This window comes from Physeter macrocephalus, chromosome 8, assembly GCF_002837175.3.
Source record: "Physeter macrocephalus isolate SW-GA chromosome 8, ASM283717v5, whole genome shotgun sequence".
Lineage (NCBI taxonomy): Eukaryota > Metazoa > Chordata > Mammalia > Artiodactyla > Physeteridae > Physeter > Physeter macrocephalus.
Genome location: NC_041221.1, coordinates 145567722 through 145586589, shown reverse-complemented (window position 1 = coordinate 145586589; position 18868 = coordinate 145567722). Strand labels below are relative to the sequence as shown.

Below are 18868 nucleotides of genomic sequence, written 5' to 3'. Positions count from 1 at the left end.
TGAGCCATGGCCGCTGAGCCTGCACGTCCGGAGCCTGTGCTCCGCAACGGGAGAGGCCACAACAGTGAGAGGCCCGCGTAACGCAAAAAAAAAAAAAAAAAGACAACTACAAAAAAGAGGCAGAATTCTGAAACTTTTAAAAGTATACCATTTTAAAATATCTCAATAATACTGTTGCTAGAAAATTACCAGAATGTCCCATATTAATACATGAATGTATAATAATTACTCACTTCGGGAGTATATTGTACTTTAAAAAAAATGTTTTAAGTTATTCATTGCTTGTCCTTTCCCTAGACTGCAGAAGACTTTTGTGAACTATGGAGAGGCCATGATGTACAGCCTCGAAACCTGCCCAAACACCTGGCTGAGGACCCACTCAGTGTGGGGAAGGTAGTAGTCATAGATGTCACAGTAGTAGTAGTAGTAATAACAACAACAATAATAATAATCCTCACCTGTTCTTTCTTTATTTCTAGTAACACAAGTTCTAAATGAATATGTTCTTGTTGAAAACTATTGAACAATATAGAGAATCTCCTCTGATAGCTCCATCCCCCATTCCACTCTTCACCCAAGAAGTAATCACTGATATCTAGTTAGTAAACATTCCTCTAGACTTTTTCTCCACATGTACTTTTTCTCTGTATATATGTGTACAAATGGAAATATATATTTTGTTTTGTATTTTCTTGTATATTAATTGGAATATGTTTTGCAAATTTGCTCTTTCATCTAATAATATGGTTAATTTCTTTCCACATTGGGACATAGAGATTGACCTCATTATTTTGTAAGGCTCATGCAATGTTCCCCAGTATAGATGGATCCTGCGGTTTTATTTAATCCTTCCCCTAATGGTGAACATTTAGGTTGTAACCCTCGCTGGATTAAAAAGTTTATGGTGTACAAAATGCTCTTCTCTGTCTGATTTCCTCTGATCATCTCAATGACCTTGTGAGGTAGGCAGGTGTATCTTTATTGGGAGGAAATATGGTGATAAAGGCTCACAGAGACAGAATAATGTGTCCAAGGTCACAGGTATAGATACTGGTGAAACAGAGTTTTGACCAAGCACCTAACATGTTAGCCTTTCCCAGCAGAGCCCCTCAGGAGTTAGTCCCTCACCTGCCAAGATCCTTCCTGCATCTCCTCTCTTGGGAATGTCAGTAGGTCACTGATTCCCAATCAGGAGTCACTCTGATTGTCAGACAGGAAAGGCACGGGGCAGTAATAATAGAGATCTCGCAACTGTCCATCCTTTCTCACGAAGATATATCAGCTTCTGATGACACCCTGAATAAAACTTTCAGGCAGGAACGCTCCTTGGAAATCACTATATCCATGCCTATTCAAGTGGAGGAAAATGAAGACCAGATAGAACAATAAGGCTGCTCAAGTTACCCAGGGATCAGAGCAAGGACTGAAATCCAGAACATTCAGCTCTCACCCACTATACTGTGCCATTTCTCTGGAAGCCCAGCAGCTGAGAAAGAATTGGGAAACTATTTTATTTAAACGAATGATTTGTAATTTTTAGTGTGCCAAGAAATACCTGGGGAGTTTGATTAAAAATTACCTATTCCACATAAGCAACAATCATCAATTGATGCTCATTGTGAAAGGTCATTGGAAAACTATAAAGGAAGAATACACTGGCTTCACCTGACCCCATGTAGTCATCGACTCATGTCTAGACATGGGATAAATGGACATGATGCGTCTTATGATAGGTTACAGTAGGGAGTACAGAGAACCACCTCTGAAATATCCTTGCCAGAAAGATAAATGAAGAACCTCAGTCTTATCAAACCACTAGATCTAATATCAGTTTACAGGAAACACAGGGGATAGAAGAACAAGATAAATGACCTTATGAATTCATCATCTGAATCTAGAAAGTGAAACGTACTACAGGGCAATTTTCTGGTATCTTCAGCACCAACCAAAAAAATTAAAGTTGCAAGGGAAAAAATAAATAAGGCAAGGGGAATATAGCAGATTAAAAAACTTGAGACTTAATTACAAAATGCAATGAATAGACTTGTTTAGAAACCAACTGTGAAACAGACATTTTTGAAAAAATTGGAAAAATCTGACTATGGATGGAATATTAAGTGATATAAGAAATTATTGTTAGTTTTGTAAGGGGCGATTAAGGACATGATGGTTATATTTTATTTAAATTCTTGTCCATTAAAGCTGCATACTGAATTATTTACAGGTGGAATGACTTGACATCTCCAGTTTGCTTCAAATACACCAACAAAATAAGCTTGTGTGCAGTGGGGGGTGAAGGAATAGATGGAAGAGGATTGGCAAAAAGTTAATTGTTGAACCTGGGATGAGCACACAAGGAGTCATTGAATTATTATCATTGTTTTCATGTATGTTTGAAAATCTCAGCAATAAAGAGAAAAAACATCTCTATTCTGAAGTCTCACATGACACTGCCAAGCTTCTGACTCAATAGGCTGATATGAGAGCCAGGACTCTGTATTCTTACCACAAACCTCAGATGATTCTGATGCAGTGGTTACTACAACCCGGTCTTGAAAAACATCGATCTAAACCTTAGAACCTAAGTAGAGGAACATATTTTTGTGCCCTTAAAAAGTAAATGCAGGGCTTCCCTGGTGGCGCAGTGGTTAAGAATCCGCCTGCCAATGCAGGGGACACGGGTTTGTGCCCCGGTCCGGGAGGATCCCACATGCCGGCGGAGCGGCTGAGCCCGTGAGCCATGGCCACCGAGCCTGCGCGTCCGGAGCCTGTGCTCCGCAACGGGAGAGGCCACAACAGTGAGGGGCCCGCGTACCGCAAAAAAAAAGAAAAAGAAAAAAAGAAAAAAGGTGGATATGTACAGGGCAGCTCTACCTGAAAAAAAATACCAAACAAACATAGCCGAATGCCACATATGAAGCATGATTAGATCCTGAATTAAAAATTTTTTTTAAACAGCTATAAAAGATACTTTGGAGAGAATTGGGTTATTTAAAATATAGACTATATATCTGAGTATATTGAAGTTGATTTTCTGGACATCATAGTCCTAAGGGAGGTATGTTATGGTCTTTAGGGTTGACGTGTTATAATATCTGCAATTAATTTTCAAGTAGTTCTGAAAAAATGCACGAGTGTGTGTGTGTGTATGGATAAACACATTCATCCATACATATTTAATGCAGTTAGGGCTAAACTTTAGCAATCAGTATATCTAGTTAAAGAGTATATGGATGTTAATTATACTAGTCTTTCAACTTTTACTGTGGACTTAAAATTTTTCAAAATTAAAAAATGAGGAAATACTAAAAATAATAAAAGAAATAATTGTCTCAAAAAAATGCATTTAAAAATAATTTGTTTCTCCCTCTGTCTGCCTCTTGTTTTCCTTCTCAGGTACACTGTCAGCTTTTTATTAATCATCACCCAATTGGGCTTCTGCAGTGTTTATTTTATGTTTATGGCAGACAATTTACAACAGGTAAAGAGGCGCCTTCTGGGCAGAGTGGGGGAAAGCAGACCTCCTGCTGCTAGGGTTGCATTAGCAAAATTATAGTTTTTGGATCATGGGAAGAGAGGGCTTCATTTCTACTCCCTGGTCAGACTACACTTGAGAGTTCTTTCAGTCCTGGGAATCACTCTTTAAACGGATCATAGGGAAGCCGAAGCAACACCTGAGGAGTGTAACCAGGATGGAAAGAGAGGTTTGCAATCCTGTCCAATCAGAAATAATTGAGAATTTTTAGCCTGAAAAGTGTTGGTGAGCTTTTCTTTAGGCAGCTCAAGGTTGTCATGTAGAAGACTTAAATTAAGGCAAACAAGTTGCAACATTGCCCTCATTGCATTCCTAACAGGCATTATAAATCAATCATAGCATTCTTTCTTGGTTTCATGGAATAAAGGAAGCATACTTGTTTTCGTGCACTCAAACAGCCAGAGCTATGACAGGCATTATAGATGGAATATTCAAGCAGGCAGATTTTGCTCAATATTCAGAACTTTCTAACTTTTAGGGCTATCTAAAGTTGAAGAAGATATTCCTGTGTAATCAATTCCTATTCTCTGGATGTATGAAAGAAAACCATTTGGTACAGAAGAAGAGCTTTGGCTAGATGACAGAAGGACCCTTCAGTCTTGAGATTTGATGATTCTAAGGGTTTCTGGTTGTCACAGTCATGGGTACTACGGTTTAGGGTTACCAGATTTGGCAAATAAAAATATATGACACCCAGTTAAATTGGAATTTCAGATAAGCAGCATAATTTTTTTTTTACTACAGGTATGTCCTTATGTAATATTTGGGACATACTTTTACTAAAATGTTATCTGTTAATTATCTGAAATTGAAACTTAATGGCATCCTGTGTTAATGTGGCACCTCTAACTACACTGCCCTTCCCTGTGCTCCGCATCAGATGGTGGAAGAAGCCTATGTGACCTCCAACACCTGCCAACCCAGGAAGATCCTGGTGCTGACCCCCACCCTGGACATTCGTTTCTACATGCTGACAGTCCTGCCCTTCCTGATCCTGCTGGTGTTTATCCAGAACCTCAGGGTGCTGTCCGTCTTCTCAACACTGGCCAATATCACCACCCTGGGGAGCATGGCTCTGATCTTTGAGTATATCGTGCAGGTCTGTGCCCAAAACCACCACAGAAGGGGGTCAGTGTCCAGGGCTTCTGAGACCCTTGGGGAGGGTCACTGTTGTCATGGGCAGATGAGAGTGAGGAAGGTGACCTCCTGCTCTGAGCAGCCCCCGCCAAAGTGATGTCCGTGAACACCTGCCCGACAAGCTATAAAAGCTAGTCACCATCATCGTCATTATTGTCACACTGGACAATGGGTCATTCAACAAATAGTTATTGATAGCTTCTATGACCCAGGCATTGTGCAAGGGGTGGGGATTCAGTAGTAAGTAAAATGGATGGGGTGTCTGCTTTCATGGAGGTTACAATCACTTGGGGTAATAAATCTCAATCAAATAACCAACCAAAACTGTAGCAGTGATAGGTTGACAAGGGATACATGGATGATAAAGGAATTCGATTTACTTTGTGCCAAGTTCTTTACAGAGGTTAACTCATTAAATCTTCACAATGATGCTATTTTGGAAGTAATACTACTTTATCCTCAGTCCACAGACAAGAAAACTGATAAACAGAAAGTAATTTTTCCACTAATTACAGTCATTTTGCCTCCCAAGCCCATGCTTTGCTATCATTACAGGCCCTGAAATTTCACCATTATAGTTTCATTTCTTTGAAAGTCTCTGGGGTTGTATTAGTTTCCTGCTGCTGCTGTGACAAATTACCATAAATCTGGTGACTTAAAACAGCACGAAACTGTCTCAGAGTTCTGGAGGTCTCACCGGGCAGGACTGCATTTCTTTCTGGAGGCTTGTAGGGAGAATCTGTTTCTTTGCTTTTTCCGGCTTCTGGAAGCTGCCCTCATGCCTTGGCTCATGGCCCACTTCCCTCTTCAAAACCAGCAACGTCAGGCCAAGTCTTTCTCATGCTGCCATCTCTCTGGTTCTCTCTTCTGATTCTCTCTTCCACTTTTAAAGTCCCTTGTGATTATGTTGAATCTACCCAGGTAATCCAGGATAACCTCGTTATTTTAAAATTAGCTTCAGGGGAAGTATAAAGCATTATCCACGTGTGCATCTCACCTCTCAGTTGTCTCCTTATTTTATTGTACAGGCATAGGAGTGCACAGGAGCTCTGCTGCTCCTCACAGCTCACATTCAAGTGCAATAGCCTCAGCGATGTACGCTGTGATCACACCCATGCTGAACCCCTCCATCTAGTCTGAGAAATAAAGACTTAAAGAGGGGCCTGAAATTGCTCTTTGGAAAGGAAACTATAAAAGGTCCTGTTGTCCTAAGGGCTTAAGAAGTGCCTGTGATAGCAGAGCTCAAAGCCTGAGCCCAGTGCTGCCAGTCTTTGATCAGATTGTGGAAGTAGAACATGCCTCTTCTATTTGTCTTGGAATTTCTACTTTGATTTTGATTCTATACAATTCACGTAACTCACCTTTAAGTTCTGTGATAACTCTGATATCCAAGAGTTTTTCCCTTTGTCATTTTCGTACTCTCCCAGTTGTATTCCCAAACTTGGATTTGAAACATTTGGAAATTCCCATTTATCTCAAGGGACTACATGAATCTCTTAGGAATAATTTCTTCTCAAATAAAATATATAATACTGTGAAATAAATAAATTAAATTAGCTTGATTAGCTACCTTAATTCAGTCTGAAAACTTAATTCTCCTTTGCCATGTAATGTAACATATTCAAGGTTCCAGGGTTAGGATGTAGACATTATTCTGCCCACAGGAGTCTATTAAAATAATCATTCCCTCTAGATCTGTGGTAGCTACTGTGCCAGCCAGAAGACTTCATGGCTCTGAGAGAGGTGATGGGAAAGAGGTATTAGAGAACTGGAAAACAGAAGACCTGAATTCTTATCTGGGCTGTGCCACTCACTTGCAGAGTGGCCTTGGGCAGTTCCCTTCTTCTCCCTGGGTTCCATTTTCACCACATGTAAAGATGTGGTAAATCAAAATGTAAATATATACAAGGTATTCCTTAAGAAGGAATGAAATTCTGATTTATGCTACAACATGGATAAGCCTTGAGGACATTATGCTGAGTGAAATAAGCCAGCCACAAAAAGACAAATATTTTATGATTTCACTTGTAAGAGGTACCTAGAATAGTCAAATTCATAAAGACAGAAAGTAGAATAGGGGTTACCAGCGGACTGGGTAATACGGAGTTATTATTTAATGGGTGCAGAGTTTCGGCTGGGGATGGTGATAAAGTTCTGGAGATGGAATGTGGTGATGGTTGTACAACAATGTGAAGGTTCTTAATGCCACTGAATTATACACTTAAAAGTGTTTAAAATGGTAACTTTTATGCCATGTATATTTTACCACAATAAAAATAAGTAACTTGTTTAAAAGATGAGAAGGCTGACTCAGCTGTAGCTATCTCATGGGTGCTTCTAACACTGTCTCTGTTGATGTCGGGCAAGCCCAGCTCTCTACCAGATTTGGGGTGACTTCTCCGCCTTGGCAAAATGAATGCCCTTCTTCTACTTCCTTTCAGGAGATTCCAGATCCCAGGAACCTACCCTTGATGGCAAGCTGGAAGACTTTCTTGCTGTTCTTCGGTACAGCCATCTTCACGTTTGAAGGCGTCGGTATGGTAAGAGGGGTGTGGGGTTTGAGGGAATGGGCCCCAGTGCTCTCTATGAAAGCCAGTCATTGTTCTAGGTGTCTAAATAGTGGTATTTATGAAAAGTGCAGAATATGATCTTCTCCTGGTGGAAGGGAAGTCAGTACCCATTTACAGGGTGCCACCTGCCCCATACACCACACCAAGCCTTGAAGACTGAGTGAGAATTTACCATCAGCCCAGATGGAGTGGGGCACTCCTGGCTGTAGAAAATGTGGGAGAAGATGAAAGGGGGTGTGGCCCCTTCCTGACTCTGGGCTGCCTGGAGAAGGATGTCTGTGCTTGTGGGGGAACCTGCTAGCTTGCTTTCTACCTTTTCTTTCTCAACCTCCTTTCATCTCTAGGTTCTGTCTCTCAAAAACCAGATGAAGCATCCACAGCAGTTTTCTTTTGTTCTGTACTTGGGGATGTCCCTTGTCATCGTCCTCTACATCTGCCTGGGGACACTGGGCTACATGAAGTTTGGGTCGAACACCCAGGCCAGCATCACCCTCAACTTGCCCAATTGCTGGTACGTCCCTGCCCATCTGGGGTTGGGGAGAAGGGGAGGGGAGTCACAGGGTCTGAGTCTTAGCAACAGAATGTGGCATCCCTGAGTTACCATTAACAACAAATATTAACTGCTAGTATTAGTATTATAATAACAGGTACGTTTAATAACCCAGGCATTGTGTATTATCTCATTTAATTCTCTCCAGAGCCCTATGGGTTAGCATTATTATTATCAACTCCATTGAATGGATAAGGAAGTTGATATGTGGAGAGGCTGTAAGTAACTTGCCCAGCTTACACTGTTCATGAGAAGTTGAAACTTGAAACTGAATCTGTCTGACTCTATGGTACAAAGGCTGTCAAACAGGGATGATCTGGGAGTGTCTATGAAACAGAAATAGCAACAACAAAAAGTATAACTCCGGAGTAATGATTGAGGGGCCTGCATGTGGACTGCTACTCAGGACCCCAATTCCAGAAATGGGCCTAAGCTGCCATGGCTATGCCCCACTTGGTTCTTGGACTGGAGTTCTTGCATTCAGTCATTGATTCACTTACTCATTCATTCATTCATCCAGGAAGCGCTTTGGGGACTGGCACGTAGCATTCATCGAGTATTAGCTATTGTCATTATTCTGGCAGTATTGGGTGCAGAATGACTAAGCAGTCAGTAGAACCAAGTGTTTAAGAGTACAGATTTCTACACCTGAGCAATGGGATTTGATCCTGGTTCTCACGTGACCTTGGATAAGCTAACCTAATCTTGCAGACCTCATTTCCATCCTCCATAAAATAAGGATAATACTCTCGCCTATTTGTATCAGTCAGGATAGGTTATGCTCTGGTAATAAAATAAACCACTCCAAAATCTCAATGGCTGAACACACAAATGCTTAATTGTATGTTCATGCTACATGTCCATTATGGGATGGCTGGGGCTCAGCTCTGCACCATCCCCACTCCAAGACCCAGACTGATGGAACAGCCATTCCCTGAAACATTGGTGGTTTCCATGGCAAAGGGCACATTGAATCATACCCTTTACCATGAAGCTGCTAAAGCTTCTCTAGGAAGTGACATATGTCTCTTCTGCTCACACTTCATCAGTCAAAGCAAGTGGCCACGCCTCACTCCAAGGGGCAGGGAAGTGAAATTCTACCATGTGTCTGGAAGACTGGGAGGTATTTGGCGAGCAGCGCAAATGACTGCCATGCTATCTCAGGGAGTGACTGTGAGGGTGAATTGGCTTAATATACATAAAATGCTTAGAAAAGTGTCTGGCACTCAGTAAGTGCTCATTGCATGTTAGCTATTATCACTGCTATGTCTCCCCACAGCCTTGGTCTTTTGGAAGTGAGTAGGATGGTGGGGTGTTCATTTCCCATAAGGCCACAGCTGTAAAATGAGAAAAATGTCACCAGTCCCACCCACTTCACTGTGTTGTGGTAATGACTAGATGAGATAATAAAAGTGGAATTTCTTTGAAGTTGTGACTTATTTTACACGAGTAAGATATCAGCCTAATATGCTCTTCTTACTCTGGGTAATTCGGGCTGCCACTAGCTACCTTGGGCAGGGCGGGTGCTTTCCTTCTGGGATATCAGCTGGAAAAAAACAGGCATCGGGTGCCGTGAGGACCTCACAGCTTCTCTGAACCTGGCTGGTGATGAGATTCTCCAGAAGAGCCTTAAAGAAGGAATGAACAAATATTCCCTCCCGGGCTTCCCTGGTGGCGCAGTGGTTGAGAGTCCGCCTGCCGATACAGGGGACACAGGTTCATGCCCCGGTCCGGGAAGATCCCACATGCCGCGGAGCGGCTGGGCCCGTGAGTCATGGCCGCTGAGCCTGCGCGTCCGGAGCCTGTGCTCTGCAATGGAAGAGGCCACAACAGTGAGAGGCCTGCATACCGCAAAAAAAAAAATTTTTAAAAATCCCCTCCCAATGACCAAAGACCAACAACCCAAGGAGAAATGGGCCTGAGCAAACAGTTCACAGGCAACTCAGAAAGTGACATTTTATGTATTTGAAAAGCTACTCTGTCTCTCTCATAATCATAGAAATGCCAATTTTACAAAACACAATGGCATAAACCAGCATGTGTTCACACACTGTTTTGCCAAGGATGGAGGGAAGCAAGCACTCCATTATGCTGGGACAACAAATGTGCAATATGTCAAGAGCTATCAAACTTTTATATTTTATTTTATTTCTTTTTATTGAGGTATAGTTGATGTATGATGTTATATAAGTTTCAAGTGTACAACGTAGTGATTCACAATTTTCAAAGATTATATTCCATTTATAGTTATTATAAAATATTGGCTATATTCTCTGTGTTGTACAATATATCCTGTAGCTCATTTATTTTATACACAGTAGTTTGTATCTCTTAATCCCCTACCCCTATCTTGCCCCTCCCCCCATCCCTCTCCCCACTGGTAATCGCTAGTTGGTTCTCTATATCTGTGAATGTGCTTCTTTTTTGTTATATTCACTAGTTTGTTTTATTTTTTAGATTCCACATATAAGTGACATCATACAGTATTTGTCTTTCTCTGTCTGACTTATTTCACTTAGCATAATACCCTCCAAGTCCATCCATGTTTTTGCAAATGGCAAAATTTCATTCTTGTTTATGGCTGAGTAGTATTCCATTGTGTGTATCTGTGTGTGTGTGTGTGTGTACATACATATATATATATGTATATATATCTATGTATATACACAATGCATTGAACATGGGGGTACATGTATCTTTTTGAATTAGTGTTTTAATTTTTTTTTTTCAGTTATATACCCAGGAGTAGAACTGCTGGGTCATATGGTAGTTTTGTTTTTAGTTTTTTGAGGAACGTCCATACTGTTTTCCACAGTGGCTGCACTAATTTACAACAGTGTATGACAGTACCCTTTTCTGAGAGCTATCAAAATGTTAAATCACATATACTTTTACCCAACATTTTTACTTCTGGGGTTGTATACTGTATGTGCATAGGTATATGTACAAGCATATTCTTTACTGCATTGTTTACTGGCAAAAGACTAGGAATAATCTAAATATCCATTAATTGGAGACTGGTTAAAAAATTATAGTATATCCATGCAATTGGAATATCAAGCAGCTATTAAATAGAAGAGCCAGATCTATGTATCTGTGTGTACTGACAGGGAACAATCTCTAAGAAATATTTAATGACTAAAAACAGAGATCAATGGTGTTTAGAGGATGCTTGTGTGTGTGTGTGTGTGTGTGTGTACCTACATTCTGTGTAAGTTTGTATCTACACTATTTCTGGAAGGGCTTCAAGAAAATTGTTCGAAGAGTTGCCTGTGGAGAGAGGAACTGGAGGCTAGGAATCAAAGGTGGGAGGGAGTCCTGGATGACCTTTGTACTGTGAATTTTACTCCATACAGGTATACCTTTTTAAAAAAGTAAAAGAAAAAAAAAAAGAAAGGCACAGATTCCTGAGCCACAGGCCTGTTGAATGAGAATCTCCAAGAATGTACACTTTTAATAAGCTTCCCAGGTGGCTCTGGTGACGGGTCAGGCTGAGTCAGTGGAAGTTAGGCAGTTCTATAACTCAAGTCCCAGCTTCCAACCAGTGGATGAGTCCTGTGCGGCCCTGCCCAGGAGCCACGTCGAATTTCACGTGCTGTCTGTCCCTCTCTCTGCAGGTTGTACCAGTCGGTCAAGCTGATGTACTCCATCGGCATCTTCTTCACTTATGCCCTCCAGTTCCACGTGCCAGCTGAGATCATCATCCCCACCATCATCTCCCAGGTGTCAGAGAGCTGGGTGCTGTTTGCAGACCTGTCTGTCCGCACGGCCTTGGTCTGTCTGACCTGTGAGTAAGATAAAAGGGCTCTCTTTGCCCAAAGCTGTAGCCGGGAGCCACATTGACAGCTACCCTCATCACTGGCTCGGCCACTAGCCAAGCAAGATATTTCACTTCCCGGAACTGCAACTTTCCAACTGAAAAATGGACTTAACAGAACTGTCACATAGTAAATGTTATAGTAATCTCTACTGTCTACACATAGAAAGAATACATTGACTGGTTTGAGGGAGAAAGAAGCGTCATTTATTCATTCCTATATGCCTCCTATATGTCAGGCACAGCACTGACATTATCTAATACTCATGACAGCCTAACTATGTAATATTACCAATTGAAGGAACTATGACCCAGGAAATTAAGTAACATGCTCACATCATAAATAGCTGCTAAGTGACAGAGCTGGGATTTGAATGCAGGTTGTGTAGCACCAAAGTCTGTGTTTTCCATTGTGCCATATTCCTTCCTATCATAAATTAAGGGCTAGTCTCCTTAAAGTGGTGTTTAACTATAGAGAAAAACCCCAAGGGGCTGATTTGTTACAGTCTTGGAAGTCATTTTCTCCTCCCTTCCTCCATCCCTCCTTTCTTCCTTCCTTCCATTCATTCATCCATTCATTACCTCATTCATTCTACATCAGGTGCCATTGTGGATGTTTGGGAAACATTGTGAACAGGGCTGGGAAACTCTTTCTCTGAAGCATGTTCAGAGAAAGAAGATCAAAAAAGGTGTCCCATGAAGAATGAGGGAAAGAACTATGGAGGTTTTGCTTGGAGAAGCAAAGGCTTGGGGAAATTTTATATCTGTTCTCAAACACCTGTGGGATTATTGTGCAAGAGAGAGAGCAAATTTCATCTTAAAGTCTCCAGGAGTCAGCGTTTAAAGGTCAGGGAATCCCATCTCAGTTCAGAGTCAGGAGAAAGTGTGTAAATCTTGGAGCAGACCAACAGAACAATATACTACAAGATGCTATACTCCACATAACTGGAGTTCTATAAGCGGAAACAGCATATCTGCTTGGCTTAAGGTGTTGTTACAGAGTTCCCAGTCTGTACCAAGACATCAGGAACCTGTAAATATATTGTTTTGAGATCATTCCCAATAGGAAGGGTGTACATTGAAGAGAAACACTGAGTAGTTCAGGCCACTTGGTATAAGGGAAAGAGCATCACTAGAGACAGCTGACTTTCAATGACATGTCCTGCTTCTGTTGTGTGCTGAATGACCACTTCTTCCTCTTTTATTCATCTGTCAATTCTGTTATCCTTCATTCAGTACTCATTTGTTGAGCACCTACTATGTGCCTGACATTGTTCTAGGTGCTAGGGATACAATAATGAATCATGAAAAAGACATGGCTCCTGCCCTCATGAGGCTTACAGTTTGAGTGGGAAATATATGCAGGCGAATAATTATAGCACATTGTGATGAATGTTAAGATGGTACACAGTGATGTACCAGAGGATAGTTAAGACTGTAAGAAGAGGCTACCCTAAGAGCACCTGAGAAGGTCCTATAACTTAGCCTGGGCCAGGCCAGGAAGTCCTCTCCACTGGAGTGATATTTCAGTTAAGACCTAAAAGATAATTAGGAGGCAAGTGGAGCAGTGGAGAATGTACCACGTGCAGTGAGCAGGCTCTGCACAGATTGGAGGCAAGTACTTACATATGGCCTCTCTGGAGAACTGAAAGCATGAGGAGTGATAAGACAAGAAGCCAGAGGATTTGGCAGGGCCCACGTCCTAAGGGACCTTGTGCTAAGGAGATCAGGCAGTGGGGAAGGGCCCACAGCAATGGGTTAGCATGACCAGATCTGACCCTTCTAGAGCACTCCTCCAGTCCACCTTGCGTTATAGCTTTCCCTGAGCGTGTCTTCTCTCTGCCCTGCCTGCATGAGCTCTCCTAAAGAACAGACACTGAATTTTCTCTGTACTTCCTGCAGTAAGCAATTTATTAAATATCTGATAAGGGAAAGCTGTGGACGAGGATCATCCCATCAGAGAGGTGATGGATTCTCAACTGTGAGAGTATGAGTCTCTCTTGTTCTCTGATTAGATGTGCTGGAGCAATTTCAGAAAGATGTGATGTTTTCTTCAGGACCCAGAAAGCTAGTCTGAGTGTTTTCCAGAACTGGTTTTCCCTAATTTATTCATAGGAAAATCATATGGCTGTATAAAGTTAAGTCACATAATTTATATGTTTATGTGTTCAAATATTATCAAAATTGGATCCCCCTCGAAAATCCGTGATATATGTTCATTGTATGTATAAAAGATGGAAATCTAAGAGTGTCTGTGGAAGAGAAGAGATGGTGAGTGAGCCGCCTAATGCTGTCTGCATGTTTTATATCCTCCTTAATTACTAGTTTCCTTCTAAGAGTAGGAAAACCAGTGGTTGAGAGTCAGAGAGCAGCAGAACCATCTCTCATTGTTTATCCATCCTTGCTTCTAGACAGCGACTGTATTGTGTAGACTAGTACAAATTCACTGTAGATGCAGTGCCTGGGCAAGAGTCAAGCATTTATCAAGCACCTACTGTATATCAAGTTCTTTCATGTACATTAGAGGCAACCTAGTAGGGTGGAAAGGGCCTTAGATTGGGCATTTCAGTGGCTTCTCATCTAGCTCTGTGTGACCTTGGGCACAACCCATTCCCTCTAGAGCTCTAGATTTCCCCAGCTCTGTGATGAGAAGGTTATAATAGATAGGTGGTAGAGGATCCTTTTCAATAAATATTATATGTGAAAAACCCAATAGATAAAACATAAAAGGAGAGCATGTTTTGACAGCTAAAACAGAGGTGGGAGTCCAGAGCCACAGTGCCTGTTCTGCTCCAGTTCCCAATGGGCTCCTTCCCCACCTCTCCAATGGTCTGTCAGGCACCTGTAGAATTACACAAGTCTCCAAAGAAATGGTTTGTTTCTGGGCTCCCTTCCTGCAGGAACGTTCAGCAATTCTAAACTTCTTTTTTCCCCGCAGGTGTCTCAGCCATCCTCATCCCCCGCCTGGACCTGGTCATCTCCCTGGTGGGCTCCGTGAGCAGCAGTGCCCTGGCCCTCATCATCCCGCCCCTCCTGGAGATCACCACCTTTTACCCTGAAGACATGAGCTGTGTCACCATTGCAAAGGACATCATGATCAGCATCCTGGGCCTTTTGGGGTGTGTATTTGGAACATACCAAGCCCTCTATGAGTTGATCCAACCCATCAACTATTCCATAGCCAACACCACAGCTGTCTATGCATAATTATCTATTTTTATTCTGATAGTTCTCCCTTACTCCCATCCCCAATTTGACTTCTATTGTGGATGTTATATACATTCATCAAACCCCAACATCTCTATATTAATTAGTGGCTTCTTTATCTTTCCAAGAGAAATGTAGGTGACACAAGTCAGTACTGATACCTCTCAGGCTATGTCTTTTCTGGTTTTTGGATTTCTCTGGAGGCCTTTTGTACCTCTGAACCAAAACCACATTCAGCCATTTGTATTATCAGCCTCATTTAATGGGAAAAAGGATGCCATTTGCCCATGATATCCCTGGAAACAGAGACCAATCAAAAATATAAATGCAAAAGGAGTTGTTTTCTCTATTCTGAAGTAACTACCCTTAAAGCATCAGGTTTAGAAAAGTGTATGTTGGGGGAAGAGGAGTTTCTATTTAGGTATGGTTCTAAGTGGAAGAGTCACAGAACAAAAATAGTACTTAGCAGTAATTTTTCTAACCAGTATCTCTGACACTGATTTTCTATGGGATCTTTTTTTTTTTTTTTTTTTTTTTTTTATCCTATGGGGTCTTGGGCAAGTTTCTCTCCCTGTCCATCTCACTTTCCCATTCTGTGAATTGAAGGATTGGATTAATTGGCTGTTACGGGCTCTTCCAGCTCTGACATTCTGAAAGCAAAAAAAAAAAAGAAAAAAAGAAAAAAGAAATGAATTTGTCCTTTAACACATGTGTGAAAATCGAAGGGTTTTCTGTCAGCAAGTTACCCTGTTGCCCTGGAGACACAGGCATACCGGAAGTAGGTTAAGGGATAAAAACCTATTTCTAAGCAATTTTTCATTATGGTGACCTCCCTACTGAGAAGGACATCACCTCTCTCTCTTTCTTTTTCTCTCTCCCCCCATCTGACCCCCACCTTCTCGGATATCTTAAGGCTGCTTAGAGCTGATTTAGGCTAAAGGGGATGAGCAGTTTGTCTGAGGGAAAGGATTTCATCATGTGCAAGGACTACTGACCTTTTTAAAAATAATACTTAGTTTTGGTAAGGGTTTAGAAAAGCAATCTTATACTCTGCAGATGGCAGAATACATTTTTATGGCTTTTCTGAAGGACAATATTTATAATACATAAGTTTTAAAATTCATAGCCCTCTGACCCAATTTCACTTCTGGGAGTTTATTCTAGGAATCTTTTATGTTTGCAAAAATGTATGCATTATTTATGTTGGAAACAGATATCCAACATTAAGTTAAATTATTATTCATCCAGAATAGAATTCTTTGATGACCCCAAACACTGAAAAAATGCACCTATTGATATGCAAATATATTTGTGATTTATCAGTGAAAAAAAAAAAACAAAACTGGTTTAAAACACTCTGTGAACAAAAACTAGGCAAAGACATTACAAGAAAATAGAGCTATAGACCAAAATCCTTCATGGACATAGATGTAAAAATTCTAAACAAAATTTTAACAAATCAATATAATCAATGTAATTCACCATATTAACAAACTAAAAAGAGAAAAATATATGATCATCTCAATATATACAGAAAAGCATTTGGCAAAATCTAATGTCTATTCCTAGAATAAGACTCTTGGCAGCTAGAAATAGTAGGATTCCTAGAATAAAACCCTTAGCAACTAGGAATAGTAGGGAACTTTTACAACTGGTAAAAAGCATCTGTGAAAAATCTATAGCTAACATCATACTTGATAAGGAAAGACTGAAGATCAAAAACAAAATACAGATGTGCATTCTCACCACTTCTATTCAATATTGTACCAGATGTCTAGACAGTGAAATAAGGCAACAAAAAGAAATAAAATCATCCAGAATGGAAAGGAAAAAGTAAAACTGTCTTTATATGAAGTTGATATGATCATCAATGTAGAAAATCCAATGGAATCTACAAAAAAGTTACTACTAATTGATTTTACAAAGTTTCAGGATATAAGGTCAATGTATAAAATCCAGTTGTGTTTCTCTGTACTATCTGGGAACAATCAGAAATTGCACTTGCACTTACAATAGCACCAAAAATATGCAATAATTTGGAATAAATCTGATGAAAGATATGAAACATATGTACAATAAAGACTATAATATATTGCTAAAAGAAATTAAGATGTAAATAAATGTAGAGATACACCTTGGTCATGGCCCAGAAGACACATTATAGTTAAGATGTCAATCCTCATCAAATTCAGCAAGGTTTTTTTTTTAAATAAATTGATCAGCTGATTCTAAAATTCATATGGAAATGCAAAGGACCTAGAATGCCAAAATATTTTTTGGAAAAGAACAAAGTTGAAGAGCTAACACTATCTGATTTCAAGAACTATAACAAAGCTACCATAATCAAAACTACATGGTGTTGGTGCCAAAATTGACACATAATTCAATGGACAGAATAGAGAGTCCAGCAATAACTCTACACACATGTGAGCAACTTATTTTTGACAAAGGTGCGGAGGCAAAGACAAGATAGTGGAGAAAAAATCACCTTTTCAAGGCAGTTGTGCTGCAAAAATTGGAAATCCTTATGCTCTTCCCACCCCCCCATCAAAAAAAGAACTTGGATCCATATTTTACATCATATACAAAAAAAAAATCAATTTAAAATGTATCTTAGGCCTAAACGTAAAATCTAAAACTATAAAACTGTTAGAAGAAAATATAGGAGAGAAAAATGTTTTGACCCTTGGACTAGGCAAAGATTTCTTAGATATAACACCTAAAGCACAATCCATAAAAGAAGAAATTGCTAAAATGGACTCCATTAAAATTAAAACATTTATTATTCAAAAGGCACTGTTAAGAGGATGGAAGGAAAAGCCACCAAGTGGGAGAAAATCTTTGTGAAGTTTGTGTCTAATGAGATACTCATATCCAGAATACATAAAGAACTCTCAAAGTCCAACAATTAGAAAACAACTTATTTTTTTTAACGGGCAAAAAAATACGAATGCATTCTTTACCAAAGAAGATATATGGATGGTAAATAAGCATATGAAGAGATGTCCCAACATCATTAGGATTTAGGGAAATTCAAATTAAAACCACAATGAGATATTACTCTATACCTAATAGAATGACTAAAATTTTAAAGACTGACCATACTGATGTTGGCAAGGATGTAGAGAAACTGGAACTCCTATATGCTGCTATTGTGGATGAATATGGTGAAACCACTTTTTTTTTTTTAATGCGGTACGCGGGCCCCTCACTGTTGTGGCTTCTCCCGTTGCGGAGCACAGGCTCCGGACCCACAGGCTCAGCGGCCATGGCTCACGGGCCCAGCTGCTCCACAGCATGTGGGATCTTCACGGACCAGGGCACAAACCCGCGTCCCCTGTATCGGCAGACGGACTCTCAACCACTGCGCCACCAGGGAAGCCCCGGTGAAACCACTTTGATAAACAGTTTGGTAGTTTCTTTAAAAGTTCAACACACACCTGTCATGTGATCCACCTATTCTACCTCAAGATATTTACCTGAAAGAAAAGGAATTTTCTACCTATAAAAAGACTTGTACAGGAAATTCCCTGGTGGTTCAGTGGTTAGGACTTCAAGCTTTCACTGCCGAGGGCATGGGTTCAATCCCTGGTTGAGGAACTAAGATCCCACAAGCTGTGTGGTGCGGCCAAAAAAAAAAGACTTGTACATACATGTTTGTGGTAACTTTATTTACAGTAGCAAAAAATGGGAAACAACTAAAATGCCCATCAGCAGGTGAATGGATAAACAAACTGTGGTATATCCAAGCAGTGGAATACACCTCAGTGATAAATAGAATCAAACTGTTGGTGCATACAATAACATGGATGAATCTTAAAATAATTATATTGAGTGACAGAATCCAGATTTTAAAAAACAACGGGTACAAACTGTATCATTCTATTCATATAAAAGTTTAGAAAATGCAACCTAATCTGAAGGGACAGAAGGCAAATCTGGTTGCTTGAAGGTGAGAGAGGTGAGAAGGGGCATGAGGAAACTTTCATAAGTGTTGGATAATATGTTCACTATTTTGATTGTGAGGATGGTTTCCCAGGTGTGTATATATA

At 40.4% G+C, this 18868-nt stretch overlaps 1 protein-coding gene across 1 annotated transcript in view; it reads left to right on the top strand.

Moving 5' to 3' along the window:
* LOC102974906 (proton-coupled amino acid transporter 3) overlaps positions 1-14816 on the top strand; it is a 24282-nt gene extending 9466 nt beyond the window's left edge. Inside the window, exons 4-10 of the mRNA XM_024124898.1 lie at positions 298-393; positions 3397-3481; positions 4416-4634; positions 7114-7212; positions 7587-7753; positions 11410-11579; positions 14548-14816. Coding sequence (XP_023980666.1) covers positions 298-393; positions 3397-3481; positions 4416-4634; positions 7114-7212; positions 7587-7753; positions 11410-11579; positions 14548-14816 — 1105 coding nt within the window. The remainder of the gene's footprint in view (positions 1-297; positions 394-3396; positions 3482-4415; positions 4635-7113; positions 7213-7586; positions 7754-11409; positions 11580-14547) is intronic.
* The last annotated feature ends 4052 nt before the right edge of the window (positions 14817-18868 follow it).